Source organism: Girardinichthys multiradiatus, chromosome 10 (genome assembly GCF_021462225.1).
Source record: "Girardinichthys multiradiatus isolate DD_20200921_A chromosome 10, DD_fGirMul_XY1, whole genome shotgun sequence".
Classification (NCBI taxonomy): domain Eukaryota; kingdom Metazoa; phylum Chordata; class Actinopteri; order Cyprinodontiformes; family Goodeidae; genus Girardinichthys; species Girardinichthys multiradiatus.
The window spans coordinates 21,389,713-21,412,096 of record NC_061803.1 but is presented as its reverse complement, the minus strand read 5'-3'; the positions used below and the strand labels follow the sequence as shown (position 1 = coordinate 21,412,096).

Genomic DNA, 22,384 nt, shown 5'->3' with positions numbered 1-22,384 from the left:
CTGTGTTATGCTCCACCACTCTTCTGTAAGGATAATGTCTGTGTTCCACCCCAAAAATCTCTCTCCAAAAAACTGAAGCTACATCTATATGACTGGTTACAAAGATATGCAACTATGATTTTATAATGATATACATGATTTCAACTTCTATGATGCTTATATAATGGGATTCTAGAAAATCAATAGGTGGGGGGAATGTTCTGAAAACAATTTACTTGTGCATCTAACTCCTATAACAAATTTGTAAATGTTCATACATTTGATTTTATAAACACCAGTCCAGTCCTGCAAAGTCCTGCCAGTCATACGTTCTGCCTCTACATCAGATCTGTTTGTCTAAATAAGGGATGTTACTTAAATTTTCTAGACCTCTTCATTAAAATCAGGGGGAAGAATATTTGTTTAATACAGTTTTCTTCAATAATACCCCATACTGAATAAAATAAATTAAAAACTCTTGTTAAGGATTGCTTAATTAAAAAAATTAAAACCCAATTCAATTTGGCACAAATGTTTGGGTGTTTTGAAGATGCTAGCATTTACTTTCAAGGTCACCAGAAATTCTGCTGAATATTATTTCGGTACCTCCAAATTATTTTAATGCGCGATCATGATGATTATTATTTCTTTTCTCCTACTTTGCAGCATCAACAACCAGGAAGTACCGTGCAAGCATTTCTAGGACTCCAAACAATGTTGTTCCCAAGAGCACTGGACGTCGAACAACCCTACCAGCTCCCTGTCCTGACAACAGCCACGTAGGCCTCATGGCTATTCTCTACAATAACATAGGCAAGATGTGGCCATTGATTTTCAAAGGAAAAATACAAATAAAAAGGAAGTTACATCTTTGAGTCATGCATCCCTTTATTTCACAGGTAAAGACTTGGCTCGAGTATCCATGCCAGCCGCTCTCAATGAACCAATTAACCTGCTGCAGAGACTTTGTGAAGAGCTGGAGTACAGCGAGCTGCTGGACACAGCCAGCAACACACCAGACCCATACCAGAGGATGGTAAGACTGCCCTAATATGCAAGATTATGTATAGATTGGTTGCAATATTGCAAGATTGGTATAAAATTAATTTGGAACATTGTTATTGACCTAATGAGATAATAAAGATGTTAACACATCCAGCTCAGTTATTATATATTGTAACTACTATCATGTCAAAATGAGCTTTTGGATCCTATTTAGAGATACAAAAAATAATATGTAAAGACAAAACAAGCTTTAGATCTTGTTGTCGCAAGATAGATATAATGAAACCCGAATCCCAACAAACAACTCGAGATAACAAAATCATGAAACTGTTATGAAAAGTAAAAAAGGAACTTGAGATCTTTTTACCTCAAGATAATGGGACAATGAAACTAAGGTTATTTTAAATAACATTATCCTTTTATAACTGCAAAATGAGACAAAATAAGCGAGATTTTGTTAAAATAATGAGATAACCAAGCTTTTATCAAAACAAAACAAGTCTCAAGATAATAAAATAACGACAGAGATATCACAAACAAAACAAGCTTGAGAGCTTATTATCTACAAAACAAATTATAATAAAACTGTTCTGACAAGACAAGCACAAGATCTTGTCTGTGCAATATAATAGTCTCTAGATAATTTAATAGAAACAAATATTTATGCGCAGAATTTTGTTTTTGGAATTAAAACTCACCTATAGCAGGATATTTATACAGTTTTGTTGCTGGCTGATGTGATGGGTTTTGTGCTCAGTTTTGCAGTGTTTGATTCTTAAAACACACACATGGTAAAATATGTACTTACATGTCAAATAATGTCTGAAAATTCAATTAAATATTTGAAAATTTGAGTCTGGAAAATTCTGTATTTCTAAAATGAAAAACATGCAGTAACACTTTAATGTAGAATGACAGCCCAAAGTGTACTATCTAACCTTTGCTTTACTTATATGAAGGAAAGGAAAGAGGTCTCTGAATGGACACTGCTGGGTGAAGCAGAGTTTAAATGAAATCAAAAAATCTGAATCTTCATCCCTTTTAAATAGTCAGTCATTTTCTACCGCTTATTCCATAGTGGGTCGCGGGGGAGCTGGTGCCTATCTCCAGCAGTCTATGGGCGAGAGGCAGGGTACACCCTGGACAGGTCGCCAGTCCATCGCAGGGCAACACACAAACAACCACACACACACTCATTCATACACCTAAGGGCAATTTAGAGAGACCAATTAACCTAACAGGCATGTCTTTGGACTGTGGGAGGAAGCCGGAGTACCTGGTGAGAACCCACGCATGCATGGGGAGAACATGCAAACTCCATGCAGAAAGAGCCAGGCTGGGAATTGAACCCAGGACCTTCTTGCTGCAAGGCAACAGTGCTACCAACTGCACCACCGTGCAGCCCCCCTTTTTTTAATAGATAAAGTAAATGTATTCATTTTTATATTTTGTTTTAACTATAAAAAAAATATAACAAGCCTCATATTTTTGTTTTTGCTCATTTAGGTTTACATTGCTGCCTTTGCTATTTCTGGTTACTCCACTGCAACGTTCAGAAACCGCTATAAGCCCTTTAATCCGGTGCTGGGGGAAACCTTCGAGTGTATTAGAGAGGATCGACGTTTCTGCTTCATCAGTGAGCAGGTACCTATGTCTTGTTTTATATCCACATAAGACTTTACCAGCAATAATTGCCTTCTGCAGTAGATTTAATACAATTATGGTAGAGTTGATCAGTCAACAGCTTAGAGACATAGCTGCACAATATTCATAGCATAAAGTGTTTGTTTGTAGATTGTAATGGATACAGGTCCTTCTCAAAAAATTAGCATATTGTGATAAAGTTAATTATTTTCCATAATGTAATGATGAAAATTTAACATTCATATATTTTAGATTCATTACACACTAACTGAAATATTTCAGGTCTTTTATTGTCTTAATACGGATGATTGTGGCATACAGCTCATGAAAACCCAAAATTCCTATCTCACAAAATTAGCATATTTCATCCGACCCATAAAAGAAAAGTGTTTTCAATACAAAAAACGTCAACCTTCAAATAATCATGTACAGTTATGCACTCAATACTTGGTCGGGAATCCTTTTGCAGAAATGACTGCTTCAATGCGGCGTGGCATGGAGGCAATCAGCCTGTAGCACTGCTGAGGTCTTATGGAGGCCCAGGATGCTTCGATAGCGGCCTTTAGCTCATCCAGAGTGTTGGGTCTTGAGTCTCTCAACGTTCTCTTCACAATATCCCACAGATTCTCTATGGGGTTCAGGTCAGGAGAGTTGGCAGGCCAATTGAGCACAGTGATACCATGGTCAGTAAACCATTTACCAGTGGTTTTGGCACTGTGAGCAGGTGCCAGGTCGTGCTGAAAAATGAAATCTTCATCTCCATAAAGCTTTTCAGCAGATGGAAGCATGAAGTGCTCCAAAATCTCCTGATAGCTAGCTGCATTGACCCTGCCCTTGATAAAACACAGTGGACCAACACCAGCAGCTGACACGGCACCCCAGACCATCACTGACTGTGGGTACTTGACACTGGACTTCTGGCATTTTGGCATTTCCTTCTCCCCAGTCTTCCTCCAGACTCTGGCACCTTGATTTCCGAATGACATGCAGAATTTGCTTTCATCTGAAAAAAGTACTTTGGACCACTGAGCAACAGTCCAGTGCTGCTTCTCTGTAGCCCAGGTCAGGCGCTTCTGCTGCTGTTTCTGGTTCAAAAGTGGCTTGACCTGGGGAATGCGGCACCTGTAGCCAATTTCCTGCACACGCCTGTGCACGGTGGCTCTGGATGTTTCTACTCCAGACTCAGTCCACTGCTTCCGCAGGTCCCCCAAGGTCTGGAATCGGCCCTTCTCCACAATCTTCCTCAGGGTCCGGTCACCTCTTCTCGTTGTGCAGCGTTTTCTGCCACACTTTTTCCTTCCCACAGACTTCCCACTGAGGTGCCTTGATACAGCACTCTGGGAACAGCCTATTCGTTCAGAAATTTCTTTCTGTGTCTTACCCTCTTGCTTGAGGGTGTCAATAGTGGCCTTCTGGACAGCAGTCAGGTCGGCAGTCTTACCCATGATTGGGGTTTTGAGTGATGAACCAGGTTGGGAGTTTTAAAGGCCTCAGGAATCTTTTGCAGGTGTTTAGAGTTAACTCGTTGATTCAGATGATTAGGTTCATAGCTCGTTTAGAGACCCTTTTAATTATATGCTAATTTTGTGAGATAGGAATTTTGGGTTTTCATGAGCTGTATGCCAAAATCATCCGTATTAAGACAATAAAAGACCTGAAATATTTCAGTTAGTGTGCAATGAATCTAAAATATATGAATGTTAAATTTTCATCATGACATTATAGAAAATAATTAACTTTATCACAATATGCTAATTTTTTGAGAAGGACCTGTATATACAGGTTAGTTTAAAAGAATATTCAAAAACAAATTTGAGCTACATGTCTGTAACAGGTATAAAAAAATATTGAGGTAAGCTTTACTCTCGGTTTGTTGCATAATTATATTTATTACAAAATATTCTTAGAGTAACATCTGTGTTTTAGGACTTTATTTAAGAGCTTTCCTCGTTGATTAGAAATACTAGAAAAATCTGAGACACAGAGGGATTTCTGGAAAATGTCATAAATTTAGTTTTATTCGTTGTTCCCTATAGGAGCTGAAATGTTTGTGGGTCATCGACATTATACCTCAAAACAGAGCCATCTGATTAAAGTATGGCATCATCTGCATAAACCTTATATGTAGACATAATTTTCCTGATGTAATTCATAAAAAGGGCAAATAGAAAGGGGCCTACAATTTAGCCTTGATGGACTACTGAATATACATCTATCTTTTTTTTTAATTTAACAATGACTTTGTGGGATTGTATCCATGTTGTTTGGCATTCTTGAGGTTAGTTAAATTATTTTATTACCAGATTATTTACTTCAAAACTCTACAGTTGTCTTTCATAAAATCACCCAAGAGTACAACTCCTGGCAAAAATCATGGAATCACCAGTCTCTGAGGATGTACCTTCAGTTGCTGAATTTTGTAGAAAACAAAACACATCACAGACATGACAAAAAACTAAAGGCATTTCAAATGGCAATCTTCTGGTTTTAAGAAATACTAAAATAAATCATGAAAAATAATTGTGGTAGCCAGTAACGGTTACATTTTTAGAACAAGCACAGGGAATAAATTATGGAATCACTCAATTTTGAGGGAAAAAATATGGAATCATGAAAAACAAACAAACAAAATAACACTCCAACACATCACTAGTACTTTGTTGCACCACCTCTGGCCTTTATAACTGTTTGCAGTCTCTGAGGCATTGACTTAATGAGTGACAAACAGTACTCTTCACCAATCTGACTCCAGCTTTCTCTGATTGCTGTTGCCAGATCAGCTTTGCAGGTTGGAGCCTTGTCATGGACCATTTTCTTTAACTTCCATCACGGATTTTCAATGGGATTGAGATCCGGACTGTTTGCAGGCCATGACATTGACCTCATGTGTCTTTCTTCAAGGAATGTTTTCACAGTTTTTGCTCTATGGCAAGATGCATTATCATCTTGAAAAATGATGTCATCATCCTCAAACATCCTTTCGATGGATGGGATAAGAAAAGTGTCCAAAATGTCAATGTAAACCTGTGCATTTATTGAAGATGTAATGACAGCCATCTCCCCAGTGCTTTTACCTGACATGCAGCCCGATATCATCAATGATTGTGGAAATTTGCATGGTTTCTTCAGACAGTCGTCTGCATAAATCTCTTTGGAACGGCACCAAACAAAAGTTCCAGCAACATCACCTTGCCCAATGCAGATTCGAGATTCATCACTGAATATGACTTTCATCCAGTCATCCACAGTCTACGATTGCCTTTCCTTAGCCCATTGTAACCTTGTTTTTTCTGTTTAGGTGTTAGTGATGGCTTTCTATTAGCTTTTCTGTATGTAAATCCCATTTCCTTTAGGTGGTTTCTTACAGTTCGGTCACAGACGTTGACTCCAGTTTCCTCCCATTTGCTCCTCATTTGTTTTGTTGTACATTTTCTGTTTTCAAGGCATATTGCTTTAAGTTTTCTGTCTTGACGCTTTGATGTCTTCCTTGGTCAACCAGTATGCTTGTCTTTAACCACCTTCCCATGTTGTTTGTACTTGGTCCAGGTTTTAGACACAGCTGACTGTGAACAACCAGCGTCTTGTGCATTTATTGAAGATGTAATGACAGCCATCTCCCCAGTGCTTTTTACCTGACATGCAGCCCGATATCATCAATGACGATGATTTACCCTCTTTAAGGAGTTTGATAATCCCCTCCTTTTTTTCAAGTGACATCTCTGGTGTTGGAGTCATGATTCATGTCAGTCCTGTTGTTGCAGCAGCTCTCCAAGGTGTGATCACTCCTTTTTACCTGGACACTAACGAGCAGATTTAATCTGATTCAGCTGTTATTGTTTGTAATGACAATTTGCAGGGTGATTCCATATTTATTTCCTCAAAATTGAGTGATTCCATAATTTATTCTCTGTGCTTGTTTTAAAAATGTAACTGTTACTGGCTACCACAATTATTTTTCGTGATTTCTTTTAGTATTTCTTAAAGCCAAAAGGTTGCCATATGAAAATGCCTTTAGTTTTTTGTCATGTCTGTGATCTGTTTTTTTTCTACAAAATTCAACAACTGACGGAACATCCTCAGAGACTGGTGATTCCATGATTTCTGCCAGGGGTTGTGTAGTACTACAAAGAATAGTGCAGATGGAAAAAAGCTTAGTGAGCTTTTTTAATATGTTTTGTCTTTGTTAAGGTTAAATAAATAGCTTTTTCATCACTTCTTAATATTTTATGGTCTGCCTCCAGGTCTGCCACCATCCACCCATCTCAGCCTGCCATGCTGAGTCAGAAAGCTTCACATTTTGGCAAGGTGATAGCCCTGTTGATAACTGTTCATAAAAGGTTGCTTGATGTGTATATAAATGTTTATACAGTATACTATACAGTCTCATCAGCATATACTCATATCTTCTAACAGACCAGCGATGGAAAAATAAATTCTGGGGAAAGTCACTGGAAATTGTGCCAACAGGAATGGTCAATGTAACTTTACCAAGGTAAACCATCATGCTTCATGTTGCAAATTCATTGCTGTTTTGTTAGATAACACTTGATAAGTAATATTAGCATTTTCCTTGAGAGCTTGGGGAGAAGAAAAACTAGCTAAATATGATTTTTAACAAGAAAATCAGAACACTGCCTTAGCAGAAAGTCAACTAGTTTCCCAGCTCAGAGAGGCTTACAGTATATTTCAGAGTTGAACATATTTATCAAATTTGAAGTTAACTTGTGACTGGATTATTCATCATTCATCGTGGATTATTTTAAAGAGCTTTTATTTCTTTCTGACTTTCTAAATCAGCATCATAAGAGCACAAACACCTTGCGGCGCAATATTTTACGCACAACTCAGCATGTACAAAAATGAACGATGCGGGAAAGTGTTCAATTACTGGCATCAAACATAAATAATAGCAACATTTAATTTTTGTTTTAATCAGAAACTCTGCCAGAGATACATTTTTGGTTTGTAACCTAACATATTTGGCATCCCGAGCTCTAGAGGATGCATAAAACAGATTTATTTAGTGGTCAAAAATGGTGCTGTAAAAAAGTAGCACCAATATAAAGCAAGATAAACCTTCACTAAATCTAGTGTTCTGAAGAAGGAGACTTTGAAATATTACTAGAAAACCTGCTGTTCTGAAGCATACTATAAAGAAGTGCAGGAAATATAGAAACCTTCGCACTGTAAAATCCCAGATTTCTCTTGATGACAATTGCACTTTCATGAAATTGGTAATTTTGCTTGTTTTATTGCAACAACCTAAGAACATTCAAATATACAAAATTTGCATTACTAACCCTTATAACACTATTGCATATCTGACTCTGTTTTGGTGGCCTACTAGAGATGTGGTGCTTTAAGTAAATAACACTTGAGCATCACTTTTCTACATATTTTACACTGTAGCATACACAACGTGATTTACTGCTAACCCTGGCTGTTGCTGTTTTTAGGACATATTAAATAGTTTGAAACATGTGCCTCGCAAATATGTCACACCATTTAAACTTTATATAGGTGCAACTGCGATTGAAAACCAATGTAAGTGCTACTCAAGTGTTGTAGCAATTACCCAATAATAACACTGATTAGTCTCATGCTATTCTATGCAGACGCAATATCTACGCCAATGAATATGAACTCCTGTCTCCATACTGAATGCTTGGAGTGGCCGACCTGGCAGGGGACCTGGCCTTATATCAATTAATTTGGCTAATGAATAATTGAACACTTGGGCACATTCATAGACTATGTGTATAGACGCACAGAACATAATTCTCCAGATTAATAAGTATATATAAAAATAAAATAAAATAAAATGGTGATGTTTGTGAGGATGGTGATGTCACAGCAAAATTAACATCCCCCTTCCTGACTCAGCAGAACACTGTAAAGTTTACACCCTTCTTCCCCTACTTATTCACAATACCAATTTGGAGTGCGTAGACATGACTAAATGTTTTAGCTTAATTTCTGAATGCTTAAACCCACATAAGACGTGTTTTTAGATATGCCGACATATATGGCAAGATAAGCAACAGTGGGACTGTAGCATTAGAACAAGACAGAACATTTGAAAAAATGACACAAATGAAAATCTGTAACCATGGAATATTTGCATTACCGATGGATCCTTCAGGTTTTAACTATACTTTATTTTGAATGATTTCTAGGTATGGGGATCACTACGAGTGGAACAAAGTGGTGACCTGCATCCACAATGTACTTAGCCAGCAAAGGTATCTGGAGCATTATGGAGAGGTGATCATCCAAAACCTGACTAACAACACCTGCACCTGCAAGATCACCTTCGTCAAGGTGAATAAAGCAACTTCCCCTACACTCAGTATACTCTCTTTTAATGCTTTCCTTAAAAAATAAATAAAACAATTTTACTTGTGTTCTTGTTTAGTCTCGTTACTGGGGTTCAGACTCGAATAAGAACGAAGTGCAGGGAACAGTAATCGACCAAAGCGGCAATGTCATTCACCGATTTGGAGGTCTTTGGCATGAAGGAATCTTCTGCGATACTCTGCCAACTCCAAAATGCATCTGGAAGCCAAGTTAGTCTCTTTAAGCAAAAATAAAACACACTGCTCAGGTGTTAGGATCACATGTTCATGTTGTTAATCTGGGTACAAAGATTCTGGTTTTGAGGTGAAAGGTTTAAGTAGAATTGAAAAGATTAGGTGCATCTAACTGCAAACACCACTAATTAGCCTAAATCCAAGTGTCACGTTTGTGCTGCAGCCATCTGAGAAGCTTCTGTCTTGCACAGATACTCAGCCAAAGGATTACCTGCTGTATTATGGCTTCTCTTCTTTTGCCATGGAGCTCAATGAACTCACGCCAAACCTGAAGCCTCTCCTTCCTCCTACCGACACCCGCCTGCGCCCAGACCAAAGGTCAGAAATAATTTCAGATAAATCTTAATTACGTTATGATGCAAATTATTAAGCTGGTTTATTAATTTCATATTGGATTGTATGTGCATGTTTATGCATACAGTGCCTTACAAGAATATCTATATTTCCTATTTTTACATTTTGTTTCATTTTACAACCATGCAATGTATGTTATTTGAATTTGTGATATCTCAACTCAAACTAGTGCATACTTTTTAAATGAAGGGGAAATTGCACTTGGTTTTCATTTTTTTTTTTACAAAGATCAAGAAATCATTTCACATTTGTATTCAGAATATTTAATATTTCACAGAACCACATTTAGCTGCGATTACAGCTGCAAGTCTTTTGGGGTATGTCTACCATTAATTGAATATAAGTCTGGACTTTGACTCAGACATTCAAAAGCATAAATATTTGTTGATCTAAACGATTGCATTGTAGCTTTGGTGGAATATTTAGAGCACAGGTATGATACAGGTTTTCTCTCAAGATTTCCGTATTTTAGCTACATCTAACTTCCTTTCAACTTTGACCAATGTGACAAACTGACCAACTCTGACAAATTGTGAAAAGGTTCAAAAGATAAGAATGCCTTAGCCAGTGACTGTATATGTAAGTGTGCTCAAACAAGTATATATAGAGCGGCTTTTAAAACTGTATGTTAAACTGTGAAAAAAACCCAGAGGAGAAGGAATGTGCCCTTGGTACCGAGTGTTAGTGAACATAAAATATTCCCAATTTAATTACAGAGTTGTATCATGTCATTTATAGTTTAAAGAGTAAATGGAATCTCTTTGTCTGGAAAAAAGGACTTAAGTAACCAGAGTGGTTACACTTTGTTGAAGCACTTTGGATTCAATTTCACAATCCTGTCATGTTGGTTCATCTATCAGCATCCCACATCTTGACTTGACAATTTCTGGACACTCTGTGTTTCTAAATACCCCAAATCTATGAGATTGGGAGGACATCTATTATCCACAGCCCTCTTCCAGTGACCCCGTTTAGTTCTGAACCCTGGCTAAGTCGTTCAGTAAGAAAGCCTTTGGCTCTGGATCTGGATTAAGGCTTCGCTGTGTTGCTGAAAAATCTAAACATTCTCTCTTTTTTAACCTTTTTTCTTCCAATAGATTTGTCTGTTTTTCTTTTGACTTGTACAAGAAATGTAATGTTTTGCAATGATTTATCAAAACTAAATTTATTACATGAGAAAAACGTGGCATTTTAATTTTTCAGAACCTTTACAGGTTGTTTTGAGTTCTTCGTGACCTTCTGGATGCGCTTTAAGACTAATTTTGGTACGCCGGACACTTTTGGGAAGGTTAATGATTATTACATTTTTTCTCTACTTGTGGCTGTCACTGTGCCTCACTGGAGTCCCAAAGCCTTAGAAGTGGGTAAAATGATAGATCTTGAGCAATTTGTTTGTTATCTTTTGTTGAATTTTCCACTTCCTACTTCATGTTGTCAGACAGGCTCTATTAATGTTATTTCTTGGTTATACAGGTCTAACACTAATCAGACCTAGATGTGGCTAATAACTTGGCTTTCCAAAAATATGGATAATCACAGTTAATTTGGGATTTAAAAAGTGGGATGATTACCTTTTCACACTGGCCCAGTTTGGTTTGGATAGCTTTTTTCCATAATAAATACAATCATCATTAAAATTAAGTCTTATGTATTTTATGAAAAGTAATAGCACACAATAATGAAATGTGCAGCTTAATATGAATCATATTTCTCAATGTTTCTGCAGAATGCTGGAGGAGGGAATGGTTGGTGAGGCTGACAAGAAGAAAGACGAAGTTGAAGAAATTCAAAGAGAGCGGAGAAAACACCTCTCCAAAAGGGGTGAAGAACATGTTCCTCGTTTTTTCAAGTAGGTTTTGACCAAATCTGGACAAAATTCGTTTGTTGGTCAAACTGTGGAAAAATGCCCATGTTGTACAAACTGGACTCCGGTGTTATCATTATATCAATTTAGTTGTCAATATGCTAACAATTAAAACTATATTGAAATAATTTTTTGTATGCGCAGAACCATATATCCATTCTAAAATACTACCAAGTACTAAGAAAACCCAAACAGGTATTAGATTATACATATTTTAATATTCTCAAAGGCTCCTTGGTTTCACTTCATTTAGGCTAGTTTCCAGAGATCTGGCGCAATAGTTACAACAGAACAGTACACTTGTACTCGTCGTCTTCCTCCTTATCCGAGTTGCGGGGGCGGCAGTCTCAGCAGAGACGGCCAGCCTTCCCTCTCCCCAGAGACCTGCAGCTCCTCTGGGGAGAAGGCATTTCTAAGCCAGCCAAGAGACGTAGTCCCCACATTGTGACCTGGGCCGTCTCTTGGGCCTCCTCCTTGTACAACGTGCCTCGAACACCTACTGATGGGGGCATCTGGAACCTTGGCTGACTTCTCTCTCTAAGGGGGAGCATTAGCTCTACTCCGAACTCCTCCCGGATGGCCAAACTCCTGACCCTATCTCTAAAGGAGTGACTGGCCACTCTGCGGAGGAAGCTCATTTCAGCCATTTGTATCCAGGATTTCGTTCTTCTGGTCATGACTCAAAGTTCATGCCAATAGGTGAGGGTAGGAATATAGACCGACCGATAAATTGAGAACTTCGTCTTTTGGTTCATCTCTCTCTTCACCACAATCCAATACTGGGGCGGCCGCACAGATCTATCTGTCGATCTCACTCCATTCCCCCTCACTCGTGAACAAGACCCCGAGATACTTAAACTCCTCCACTTGGGGCAGGAACTCCCCTCCAACCCGGAGAGGGCAAGCCACCCTTTTCTGGTCGAGAACCATGGCCTTTAACTTGGAGGAGCTGATCTTCAACCCTGCTGCTTCACACTTGGCTGCGAACCGCCCCGGGGTGGGTGCTGTAGCTCTTGGCTAGAAGTAGCCAACAGTACCACACTCACAGAACAGTACACTCACTTTTGATTGTTAAAAAAAGAAACTGTAACTATTTTTACAGCTTGAAAGATTAAAATGTACTGATTGTGAATTGCAAGGAGCTGAAATTTGTTTTTACAGTTGTAAATTACTGTATGCAACTGTAGATTTTGTAAGGATGTAGATTTTTAATTTACATACAGGCTGCTTGCCAAAAAAAACTGGTCATTGGTTTCTTCAAGTTTGCAGTGTTATTGAAATGTAGGTATGATGCGCCGCAATGGCAAGCCAAGAGCCTTGAGGTTGAGATCAGAAGGTATCGGGACCTGGACCTGGGAGTACGGAGTATGACGTCCATTGTTGTGTGCCTTTACGTTGGGTGCGTGGGTGTGAGTGTTTTAATGTGTACATGGGAATGTGTGATTGTGACTTTGTGTGCCTGTTTTTGTGTCAGGCTAGGTCTTAGGCTGCTCCGTCTCCTGGATCAGTTTAGGCCTCCCATCAAATGTGGGGCCTATTTCCTACGGAACACACTCCCTGCTGGTGGCAGGTGTTTCTGCCCGCTGGTGTACTTGTGGTTCTTGGTATCTGGGGCTGGGTGCTTTGGTGTGTACCTGCTCACTTCCGGTGGCTGCTTGCTGGGTCTTGGGACCCTGGGCTCTGATGGGCTTGGGGAGTGATGTGTCCCTGGGTCTCGGGTCTCTGGGTCAATGGCTGAATTTGCTTTGGTGTAGACGGCTGCTGGCGGGGCCTGTGGGCTGTGCATCACTGCAGCTCCCTGGGGCGTCTGCACTGTGGCTGCTGGGTGGTTCTCCTGGGACTCTCCCCTGCTTTTCTCCGGGGGTGTTGCGGTAGTCCCGGCGGTGGTTCTCCTAGGCTTCCTGTGCTCTGGGGGTCCTTTGGATGTCTGAGGCTCGGATCTCCTCCGTGTCTGTCTCAGGTCCAGGGGGGCAGGTCTGTGGCTCCTCACACTCACTATTGCAAAATCTTATGGAGAAACCTTGTATACACAAGTACCCTCACACTCAAACCCACAGGTGTTTATATTCAGGTGTAAACAGATACACAAATGTACTATATTTAGCCACAGTTACCACTAACTGCATCTTGCATTCATTAGTACTGTGCAATTTTTGGTAACAATACTGTTATTATATATGTTTCTGCAGGTGTAGAAGCAAGCAGGGTGTTATTTTGTAATCTCTTTCTTTCTTTCCTCCATTCTTTTCTCCTTCTTTCCCTTTTCCTCTTTGCCCCACCTCTCTCTCTTTCGTGCTTCTGATTTTTTTCTTTTTGTTTCCGTCTCCTTGTCCGTAACAATTGAAATAATCCCAAAGCAGTCTCTAATAAGGTTTCTTTTATAAATATCAAGCAGAGCATTAAAGCGTAAGCCATAATTTTTCACTGATTATTGAGAAAACTATAAATACTTTTCCGCATACCATTTTAATACAATGTAAATAAACAATGAACAAATAAACAATGTACATTTGTTTTTACTTCTTATTGTTGTTATATTTTGAAAGATACCTGCCTTGTTTCCTACCAATGAAAATCACTTTAAATCTAGATATACCAAGGTTTTGAATCATATGTTTATTTTTTTTTACATTTGGGATCTGTTTCATATGATCCATTCATATGGATCTAGCAACAAAAATGGAGCTTTAAAAGAATAAAACTGTTTACTGATGTACTCAGGAAGGTGTATTTTTGGTATCAGCAGACAAAAATATGGCTATCTGCAATCTGGAAATAATCACAGATAAGTTTACATGTTGTTACATGATGTGGTTTATCGAGCGTTAATGATTTTATGAATTTATACTGACGTGATTATCCTATTAGCCAAACGCTCTCAGCTTGTTCAAGTAGTCACGTAAGAACAACAAAAAATGCATAATTTTCTGTTGTGGGTCCATCATTCCTCACATTATACACTATCCATGTGAATTTGGAGACATTTGCTCTTTATTTGCCAGAGTTACATGGGGGGAACCTAATATTTCAGCCATCTGAAATATTGTGTTCCCCCCTCATAACATGGGAACAAATTCAGTAAGTTTTCTACTGAAGAGCGCAGATTTTGCCTCCAGAATAACGTTAAAACACAAGAAGATGTCTATCCGAGGCAAAAGTTCAAAACCTAATAACAATAGCTTCTGCAGCAATCCCTCTCCAGATATTTGATTACGCACATACGGGTGAGCTTGTGGAGCTTGTAAGACTGTGCGTTCAAGTCACAGCAAGTGGTCTCTTTATATTTCCGGTGCAGTCGTTTAATTTCATTGTTTATATTTAGTTGCTTCCATCCCAGTCAGTGTTTTTTGTCACTGCGGAGAAAAACTTAAAGGGATTCATCTGGTTGATGTGGATTCTCTGTTCAACTTGTTTGAACTGAATCCTATTTAAAATGAATTAAATAAAGGCTATTGAATGTTTAATTATTAGAACTCTAAAAAAAGTGATAGGTAAAAATAGATTATGACAGCTTTTTTTGACCCCGTCAGTCAAAATAACCAACAACGAAAAAATCTCTGAGACCTCAGAGTCGTTTTGCTCCTCTCAGACCTCTGCATCTCAGAGTTGTAAAGTGGGTAATCTTTTGTTCAAACTGCTGATATTTTTTCACAGTTGTAACAATAAACAACATCTTTGCACTGTCTACATTTTCTGTGTTTTCAAATGACTAATCCCCTCCTGTTCCCATTCTCAGGAAAGCCAAGGATTCCTGTGGACGAGATGTGTGGTTGACCAATGGCACTTACTGGGAGCTCAGGAAGAATCCAGGTTTTTCTAACCTTGAAAACGTAACTTTGTGGTGATGAAGACCACAGCATCATGCACACATTACTTTTTGGAAAAAAGCCTAAATAGTGTTTGATGGTTTTGAGCAGCACAAATGACCCGCTTTAAAGGAGTGAAGACAGTGCTGTTCTCTCATGACTGGTTTCACGGGAATGTTCAGTGATATATCAAGACATGACTGGTGGAAAAACAGATATATTGTTAACGTTTCTTAATTTATTTTATCATTCATTGTAGAATACTTCAACTCAATACATGCATAATTATACAATTTTCCAAGTTAACTTTGAGATTAGTGAGCAACTAAATCTTTGAGTGCATCATGTGTACAATTTAATTTAAATATTGTCCTCTTAACCAGCTTTGACAGCATTTTCTAACTGACTGGATAAATGAAGTGGCATCCGTTTTACTGTCAAGGTAAATACCAGCTAATATTCCTGCTGTGTGGATGTATACTGCCACCCTCTATTCATCTCTGTCCTCTAAGGGCTCACAAGCTGTTTTCGCTGCCTCAGAGTGGCTAAATAAGGTATTACAGGTTTGTAACAGGAGCTGCATTATAACGTGTTTTGTTGAGGAAACCAGCATATAATTGATGGATGATGGATGCTGCACATGTTTTAATTTAGACCCATTTTTGTTAAATTAGAGAATGAGCGAATGTTGTTCCTTAGGTGAAACTCACTTTGGATGAAGATCTTTGCTAAATGAAACTATAATGTACTATTTAACCTTTGAGACATCTTTGTCTTTGCAAGTTATTTATTATTGTCACTGGTTTCCTAAAAAGGATGCTTACTAATAAAGTTTATGATGATATGTATCCAACCAGCATGTGTTGTTATTCTTGGTGCAAAGTTTATAATTATTATTTATATTATTATTGTCATAACATGATCAATAGTGATTAATTGGTAGGCCATTTTTTGTCTATTTGGTCATGTTTTAGTGTTGACATGTGTAGTGGATCTCAATAGTATCCATCTTTAAAAGTTATATTTATGCCCTTATAACTTATCAAAGAAAAAACAAACAAGCAAAATATTCAATAAACAGGTTGCACAAGGGTACACACACTCAAATTATTTTTAAATGCAACTTTTAAATTAATTACAGTATTAAGGCTTCGTGTATTTACATTTACCATCAGTTATAGTGAATCCTATGAGCGATTGTTTGCAGTAAATCAAAACAATCTCACTGTACATAGCTATTAGTCAGAAGAAGCATCACCATAACTTTATGTGAAGTAGTGCAGTAATAACAGTCAGTTATTACTGGAGACAATATGAAACAACAGCGACATTACAAAAACTGGGCCAGGAAGACCACAGAGCGACGTGTATTCTGTAAATGCTCTTTTCAAATTGCAACAGTAGGATTGCAAAACAGAAGGCTTGCAATCCTACTCTGTTTTTCCAAAACAAAAGTCCAGTCCCGGCTACTATCATAATAGATCTTTTAGGAGAATGCTTTATAATGAAATTAACTCCCTTAAAGACATTACAAAATATACTTGAGCATCACCAAAAGAACACTATACCGACAGAGAGTTGGTGGCGACAGCACCATAACTTGGTGTTTATTTCCTTCTTAGATGGAACTGGGGATTTGTCAAGGTAGAGGACAATACAGGTCCTTCTCAAAATATTAGCATATTGTGATAAAGTTCATTATTTTCCATAATGTAATGATGAAAATTTAACATTCATATATTTTAGATTCATTGCACACTAACTGAAATATTTCAGGTCTTTTATTGTCTTAATATGGATGATTTTGGCATACAGCTCATGAAAACCCAAAATTCCTATCTCACAAAATTAGCATATTATTAAAAGGGTCTCTAAACGAGCTATGAACCTAATCATCTGAATCAACGAGTTAACTCTAAACACCTGTAAAAGATTCCTGAGGCCTTTAAAACTCCCAGCCTGGTTCATCACTCAAAACCCCAATCATGGGTAAGACTGCCGACCTGACTGCTGTCCAGAAGGCCACTATTGACACCCTCAAGCAAGAGGGTAAGGCACAGAAAGACATTTCTGAACGAATAGGCTGTTCCCAGAGTGCTGTATCAAGGCACCTCAGTGGGAAGTCTGTGGGAAGGAAAAAGTGTGGCAGAAAACGCTGCACAACGAGAAGAAGTGACCGGACCCTGCGGAAGCATTGGACTGAGTCTGGAGTAGAAACATCCAGAGCCACCGTGCACAGGCGTGTGCAGGAAATGGGCTACAGGTGCCACATTCCCCAGATCAAGCCACTTTTGAACCAGAAACCGCGGCAGAAGCGCCTGACCTGGGCTACAGAGAAGCAGCTCTGGACTGTTGCTCAGTGGTCCAAAGTACTTTTTTCGGATGGAAGCAAATTCTGCATGTCATTCGGAAATCAAGGTGCCAGAGTCTGGAGGAAGACTGGGGAGAAGGAAATGCCAAAATGCCAGAAGTCCAGTGTCAAGTACCCACAGTCAGTGATGGTCTGGGGTGCCGTGTCAGCTGCTGGTGTTGGTCCACTGTGTTTTATCAAGGGCAGGGTCAATGCAGCTAGCTATCAGGAGATTTTGGAGCACTTCATGCTTCCATCTGCTGAAAAGCTTTATGGAGATGAAGATTTCATTTTTCAGCACGACCTGGCACCTGCTCACAGTGCCAAAACTACTGGTAAATGGTTTACTGACCATGGTATCACTGTGCTCAATTGGCCTGCCAATTCTCCTGACCTGAACCCCATAGAGAATCTGTGGGATATTGTGAAGAGAACGTTGAGAGACTCAAGATCCAACACTCTGGATGAGCTAAAGGCCGCTATCGAAGCATCCTGGGCCTCCATAAGACCTCAGCAGTGCCACAGGCTGATTGCCTCCATGCCACGCCGCATTGAAGCAGTCATTTCTGCAAAAGGATTCCCGACCAAGTATTGAGTGCATAACTGTACATGATTATTTGAAGGTTGACGTTTTTTGTATTAAAAACACTTTTCTTTTATTGGTCGGATTAAATATGCTAATTTTGTGAGATAGGAATTTTGGGTTTTCATGAGCTGTATTCCAAAATCATCCGTATTAAGACAATAAAAGACCTGAAATATTTCAGTTAGTGTGCAATGAATCTAAAATATATGAATGTTAAATTTTCATCATTACATTATGGAAAATAATGAACTTTATCACAATATGCTAATATTTCGAGAAGGACCTGTATGTACAGTTCCAACTGTCAGTTAGTTTTGGGACAAACCTTCAGGAAAGCTGAGTCCAATATATATTTAAATCAATAAAAAAATATATTTACCAGAACAAAATTGAAGTTTTAGAACAGCCAAATCAGAATCCAAAACTATATCTGACAGAAAATCTGTGGAGTTACAAAAAACTGACTGTGACAAAGAGATGTCCTCACAATCAGGTTAACATTTGAGATGCTCACAGACTTTTACCTTACAGTAAAAGTACCTGAGGTAAGTCTAAAAAGTAATAATTTTGACTCTTGGGCCTGCTTGGGTGAAAACAATGGGATCGGATAAGATCACAATAGTGTTGATTCTTGTTGATTATAAATGATTGTTGGCTTATCAAATATTAGAGGCAACCTCCTTATTTGCACCCTCAAATGTTAACCAGATTCAAATGTAGTATCATAAGATTATCTGTCTACAACCTGTTATTACTTTGTTGTATACAGGGTGTTGCTAGACATAAAGACATACTTCCAAGTATTCCCATATTTCCAATAAATAAAGTCCAGAACAAATTATCTATATTGAGCGGGAATAATTTATGGTTTTACACATTCTTTTTTTTATTGTGGTTTATATGAGTGGAACAAATTGATCAATAAAACTTTCAGATGATTCACACTTTTACAAGAATAATTCACATTACCAAAATCATTTCTTGGAGAAGTAAAAAGTATTGCAACACCTTGTCAACTCTGCCCACAAATTTTCCACATGACTGCGATCATTGGTTTGTGAGGACCGCTCCAAAACATTGACTCTGTCGTCCTTCAGTCACTTTGTAAAAAAATTGGCAGAGTCGCTGTCCAATTGGAAGTCCTCCTAGCTCCATTTTCAGACATTGCTTCAATATTTTTTACATAATGTTCTTTCCAAATAATGCCATCTATTTTTAGAAGAGCACCAGTACCTTCTTTAACCACACACTCACAAAACATGATGATGCCACTCCCGTATTTCACAGCTGGGATGGTCCTCAGGCTTGCAAGCTTACCTCATTTTCCTCCAAATGTATTGATGGTCAGTATGGCAAAACATTTGCATTTCTGTTTTATCAGACCACCGGACTTGTCTCTATAAATTACGGTCTTTGTCTCTAAATGCATTTGAAAAATGTGATCTGGCAGTTTAGGTTTCTTTTGTAGTAATGGGCTTAAAGCTCATGCTCATGCAGGACTAATGATACTCTCTAACCAGATGCAGCCACCCATCTTCACATTGTTTTAAGCTTTTGTTCTTGGGTTGATATGGACATTTCACAATAAAACATGTTCATCTAAGGGACACAGAACCCATCTCCACAGAACAGTATCTTTTTAACTTAAATGCTGTGAATTAACCTATCAGAAACTCAAAAAATAGGAGATCTTCCTCGGCTTTCACAACTCTGAAGTTGACAAAAGTAATAATAATGAATTTATAGTCTAAACCACTTGCGTTGAGTCTACTTTGGTACATTACCTCTTTGTAAAACAATATTTAGAGTTGAAATAGAGATGTTGGCTACATTATGACCTGGCAAACTGTATGCAACATCTCTTTCATGTTCAAGGTTTTTATAGTACATTTAAAAAGAATTACCTTATTTCACCTTCGCATTTGCACAAACAATTGGGCACTGCAGATGCTTTTTAGTGTCTCCTTTACATGTTTCTTTCAAGCAGTCATACGTTGTTCTTATGTGTACTTGTCACTTGAGCAGTGAACAGGAATTTTACCAGGGCACAGAAGATATATTCTGGGACATTTGTCCCTATAAAATGGGTCTTGTGACACCTGTGTTTGCATAGCTGTAATACAAGTGTACTTTTAGTTTTAATTACAATGTAGTATTTGTTCAACTGGTCATTTAAATTAGAAGGCCATGCTGTTTTTTTGTTAGTACAATGTTTTTTAAGGTAATGCTGTTGTATATTTGTTGGATTGAAGACATGAAAGTAGCACATATTTTTGCACACAATAACAAGATCCAGGTGATAAATATTTGTACTTCATATGGTCTGTTTCTAATAAGGAATACCTCGCCAAGACCCCGAAAACTGCCTTTTTGTGTAGGGTCGTAGACAAACTGTGTGTATGTGAGCCCTGTGTGTCAGCAGGAGTGATAAATGAAGTGCTCACAGATACCAGAGTGTTTAGGCCTCCACTCCCCCTCTGGAAACATGCTTTTCCAGGCTTTGACTCACTGCCTGCACAGCTTTTTCACCCTCTGCAGTTCCTGGATCTTCCTGTCTGCAAGGATTTAAAGAAAGAAAATACTAAAGGTGAGTATGGTGTCCACTCTCCATCTAACAGACGGCAGGAGAGGAGATTAATGAGGTGTGCTAAAGCAGGATCATCAGGGTTATGGGGAGCTATAGAGGGATCTCAGTCAGGCCTGGCTCTGCATCCTCTGCTAATCTACTAGAAGTACAGCAACTCTGGCTCACCAGATGTGGTGCAAATATGAGGCATTAAGACCTTGCAGTCTGTGAATTTATTGCTTTCATCAGTTGTGCATGGCTGAGTGATTTAATGGAAAAGAGACAAAGGATTGCTTTGTTTATTATTATTGCAAAGGGCAGATTCACAGCTTGCAAAATTATTTCAAGATTCAACTTAATTAAAGATTGAAACATACATTTATAGCACAATTAAGCGATGTGAAACTATATGAGAGTTCATAAACCAAATAGTCTTTAAATCTTTACAATAATTCTTTAACTTTACGTTGAGCAGTCGTCATTACATATAAAATAAGTTTTTATTTCTCAGGATTAGGTTGGGTGTGTTAATGTATCCACTGGGAGTAACCAGAGTGGAATGGATTAAAAATGACAACAGTTAGGATGAAAAGGAAATCTGAAGGAAATCTTGCTTTAACAAATTGTATTGCTTTAGTGTTATTAGTTTTTTTGTTTCTAAAGTATATTAAAGTTCAATAAATGTTTCAAATGCTGTTAACCCTAAAAGTTAAATCAAAACAACAACAAGTTTTCAGAGGGATTAGGATCTGGGAAGTTTCCTGTCTATTGAGCTAAAATGTTAATGCTTTGATGTCTTCTGCCTCATGATGTGGTGCTCCATCTTGCTGAAAAAATCCTTGTTCAACGCCAATTTTCTCCTTGATCGTTGTGCAAATGTGCTCCTGAAGTATGTTTTGATCCCATTCTTTATTTTTAGCACAATATTTAGGGAAAACTGGGACTAAGACCACTCTCTTTGATTAGAGGCTACCCAGCATAGGAATGGTCTCTGGATGATTGTTGAAAATGGCATGACATGCAAACACTCACCTCTTCTGCTGTTTAAACTCCAGAGGAAAAGCAGGAATGAACTCTAATTAATCCATCACTATAGCAACCGCTGGACTACCATGATAGAATTGATAAGACAGCGCCTTACTTTGGGTTTGAAATCGGTTTGACTGTCTCCTCTTTCTCTGAACAAACTTTAGACCTCCTCCTCCTTCTTGATTCTATGTTGTGTTTCTCTCAGATTCTTTCCTATGTTTGAGTCAGTATTTGGACACCTAAGTTGCACAGGGTGAATATGTCACCAGCTGTCAAAAATCAGAGCTGGAATTAGGAGGAAGTGTGGCACGTTGTTTTAGATAAGTTGGGGAATGGAATTACATTTTTTTCGTCATTGACTGCACATGCACATAACCATTAGAAAACACTGGATTTGTTAATCAGTGTATTCACACACACACACACACACTTGCCCATATCATTACTGCCACAGGACTGGAAGCTGCATCTTGCACTCAAGGTTACCACATATAATCTTTCTACTGATGAAAAAACAAGGTTACATTTAGTTTCACACATTTATCACTCTTTAAAGTTATGACTGATCATCAATTCAGGATGATTTCAAGGATGCATTAAATGTTTTTCTA

General features: G+C 38.3%; 1 protein-coding gene and 1 long non-coding RNA gene across 4 annotated transcripts in view; one reads left to right on the top strand and one right to left on the bottom strand.

Annotated features, from left to right (window-relative positions):
- The window catches only part of osbpl7 (oxysterol binding protein-like 7), a 33,300-nt gene extending 17,205 nt beyond the window's left edge, over positions 1-16,095 (top strand). For all 3 annotated transcript variants that reach the window (XM_047376311.1, XM_047376312.1, XM_047376310.1), the window contains 10 exons: positions 646-792; positions 879-1,015; positions 2,491-2,628; positions 6,870-6,933; positions 7,042-7,120; positions 8,805-8,949; positions 9,044-9,194; positions 9,410-9,536; positions 11,299-11,421; positions 15,173-16,095. In XM_047376311.1, coding sequence (XP_047232267.1) covers positions 646-792; positions 879-1,015; positions 2,491-2,628; positions 6,870-6,933; positions 7,042-7,120; positions 8,805-8,949; positions 9,044-9,194; positions 9,410-9,536; positions 11,299-11,421; positions 15,173-15,281 — 1,220 coding nt within the window. In that variant the 3' untranslated portion in view covers positions 15,282-16,095. The remainder of the gene's footprint in view (positions 1-645; positions 793-878; positions 1,016-2,490; positions 2,629-6,869; positions 6,934-7,041; positions 7,121-8,804; positions 8,950-9,043; positions 9,195-9,409; positions 9,537-11,298; positions 11,422-15,172) is intronic.
- The window catches only part of LOC124874782, a 31,980-nt gene extending 11,250 nt beyond the window's left edge, over positions 1-20,730 (bottom strand). Inside the window, exon 1 of the long non-coding RNA XR_007039892.1 lies at positions 20,629-20,730. This is a non-coding gene — a long non-coding RNA (uncharacterized LOC124874782). The remainder of the gene's footprint in view (positions 1-20,628) is intronic.
- Between the last annotated feature and the right edge of the window lie 1,654 nt (positions 20,731-22,384).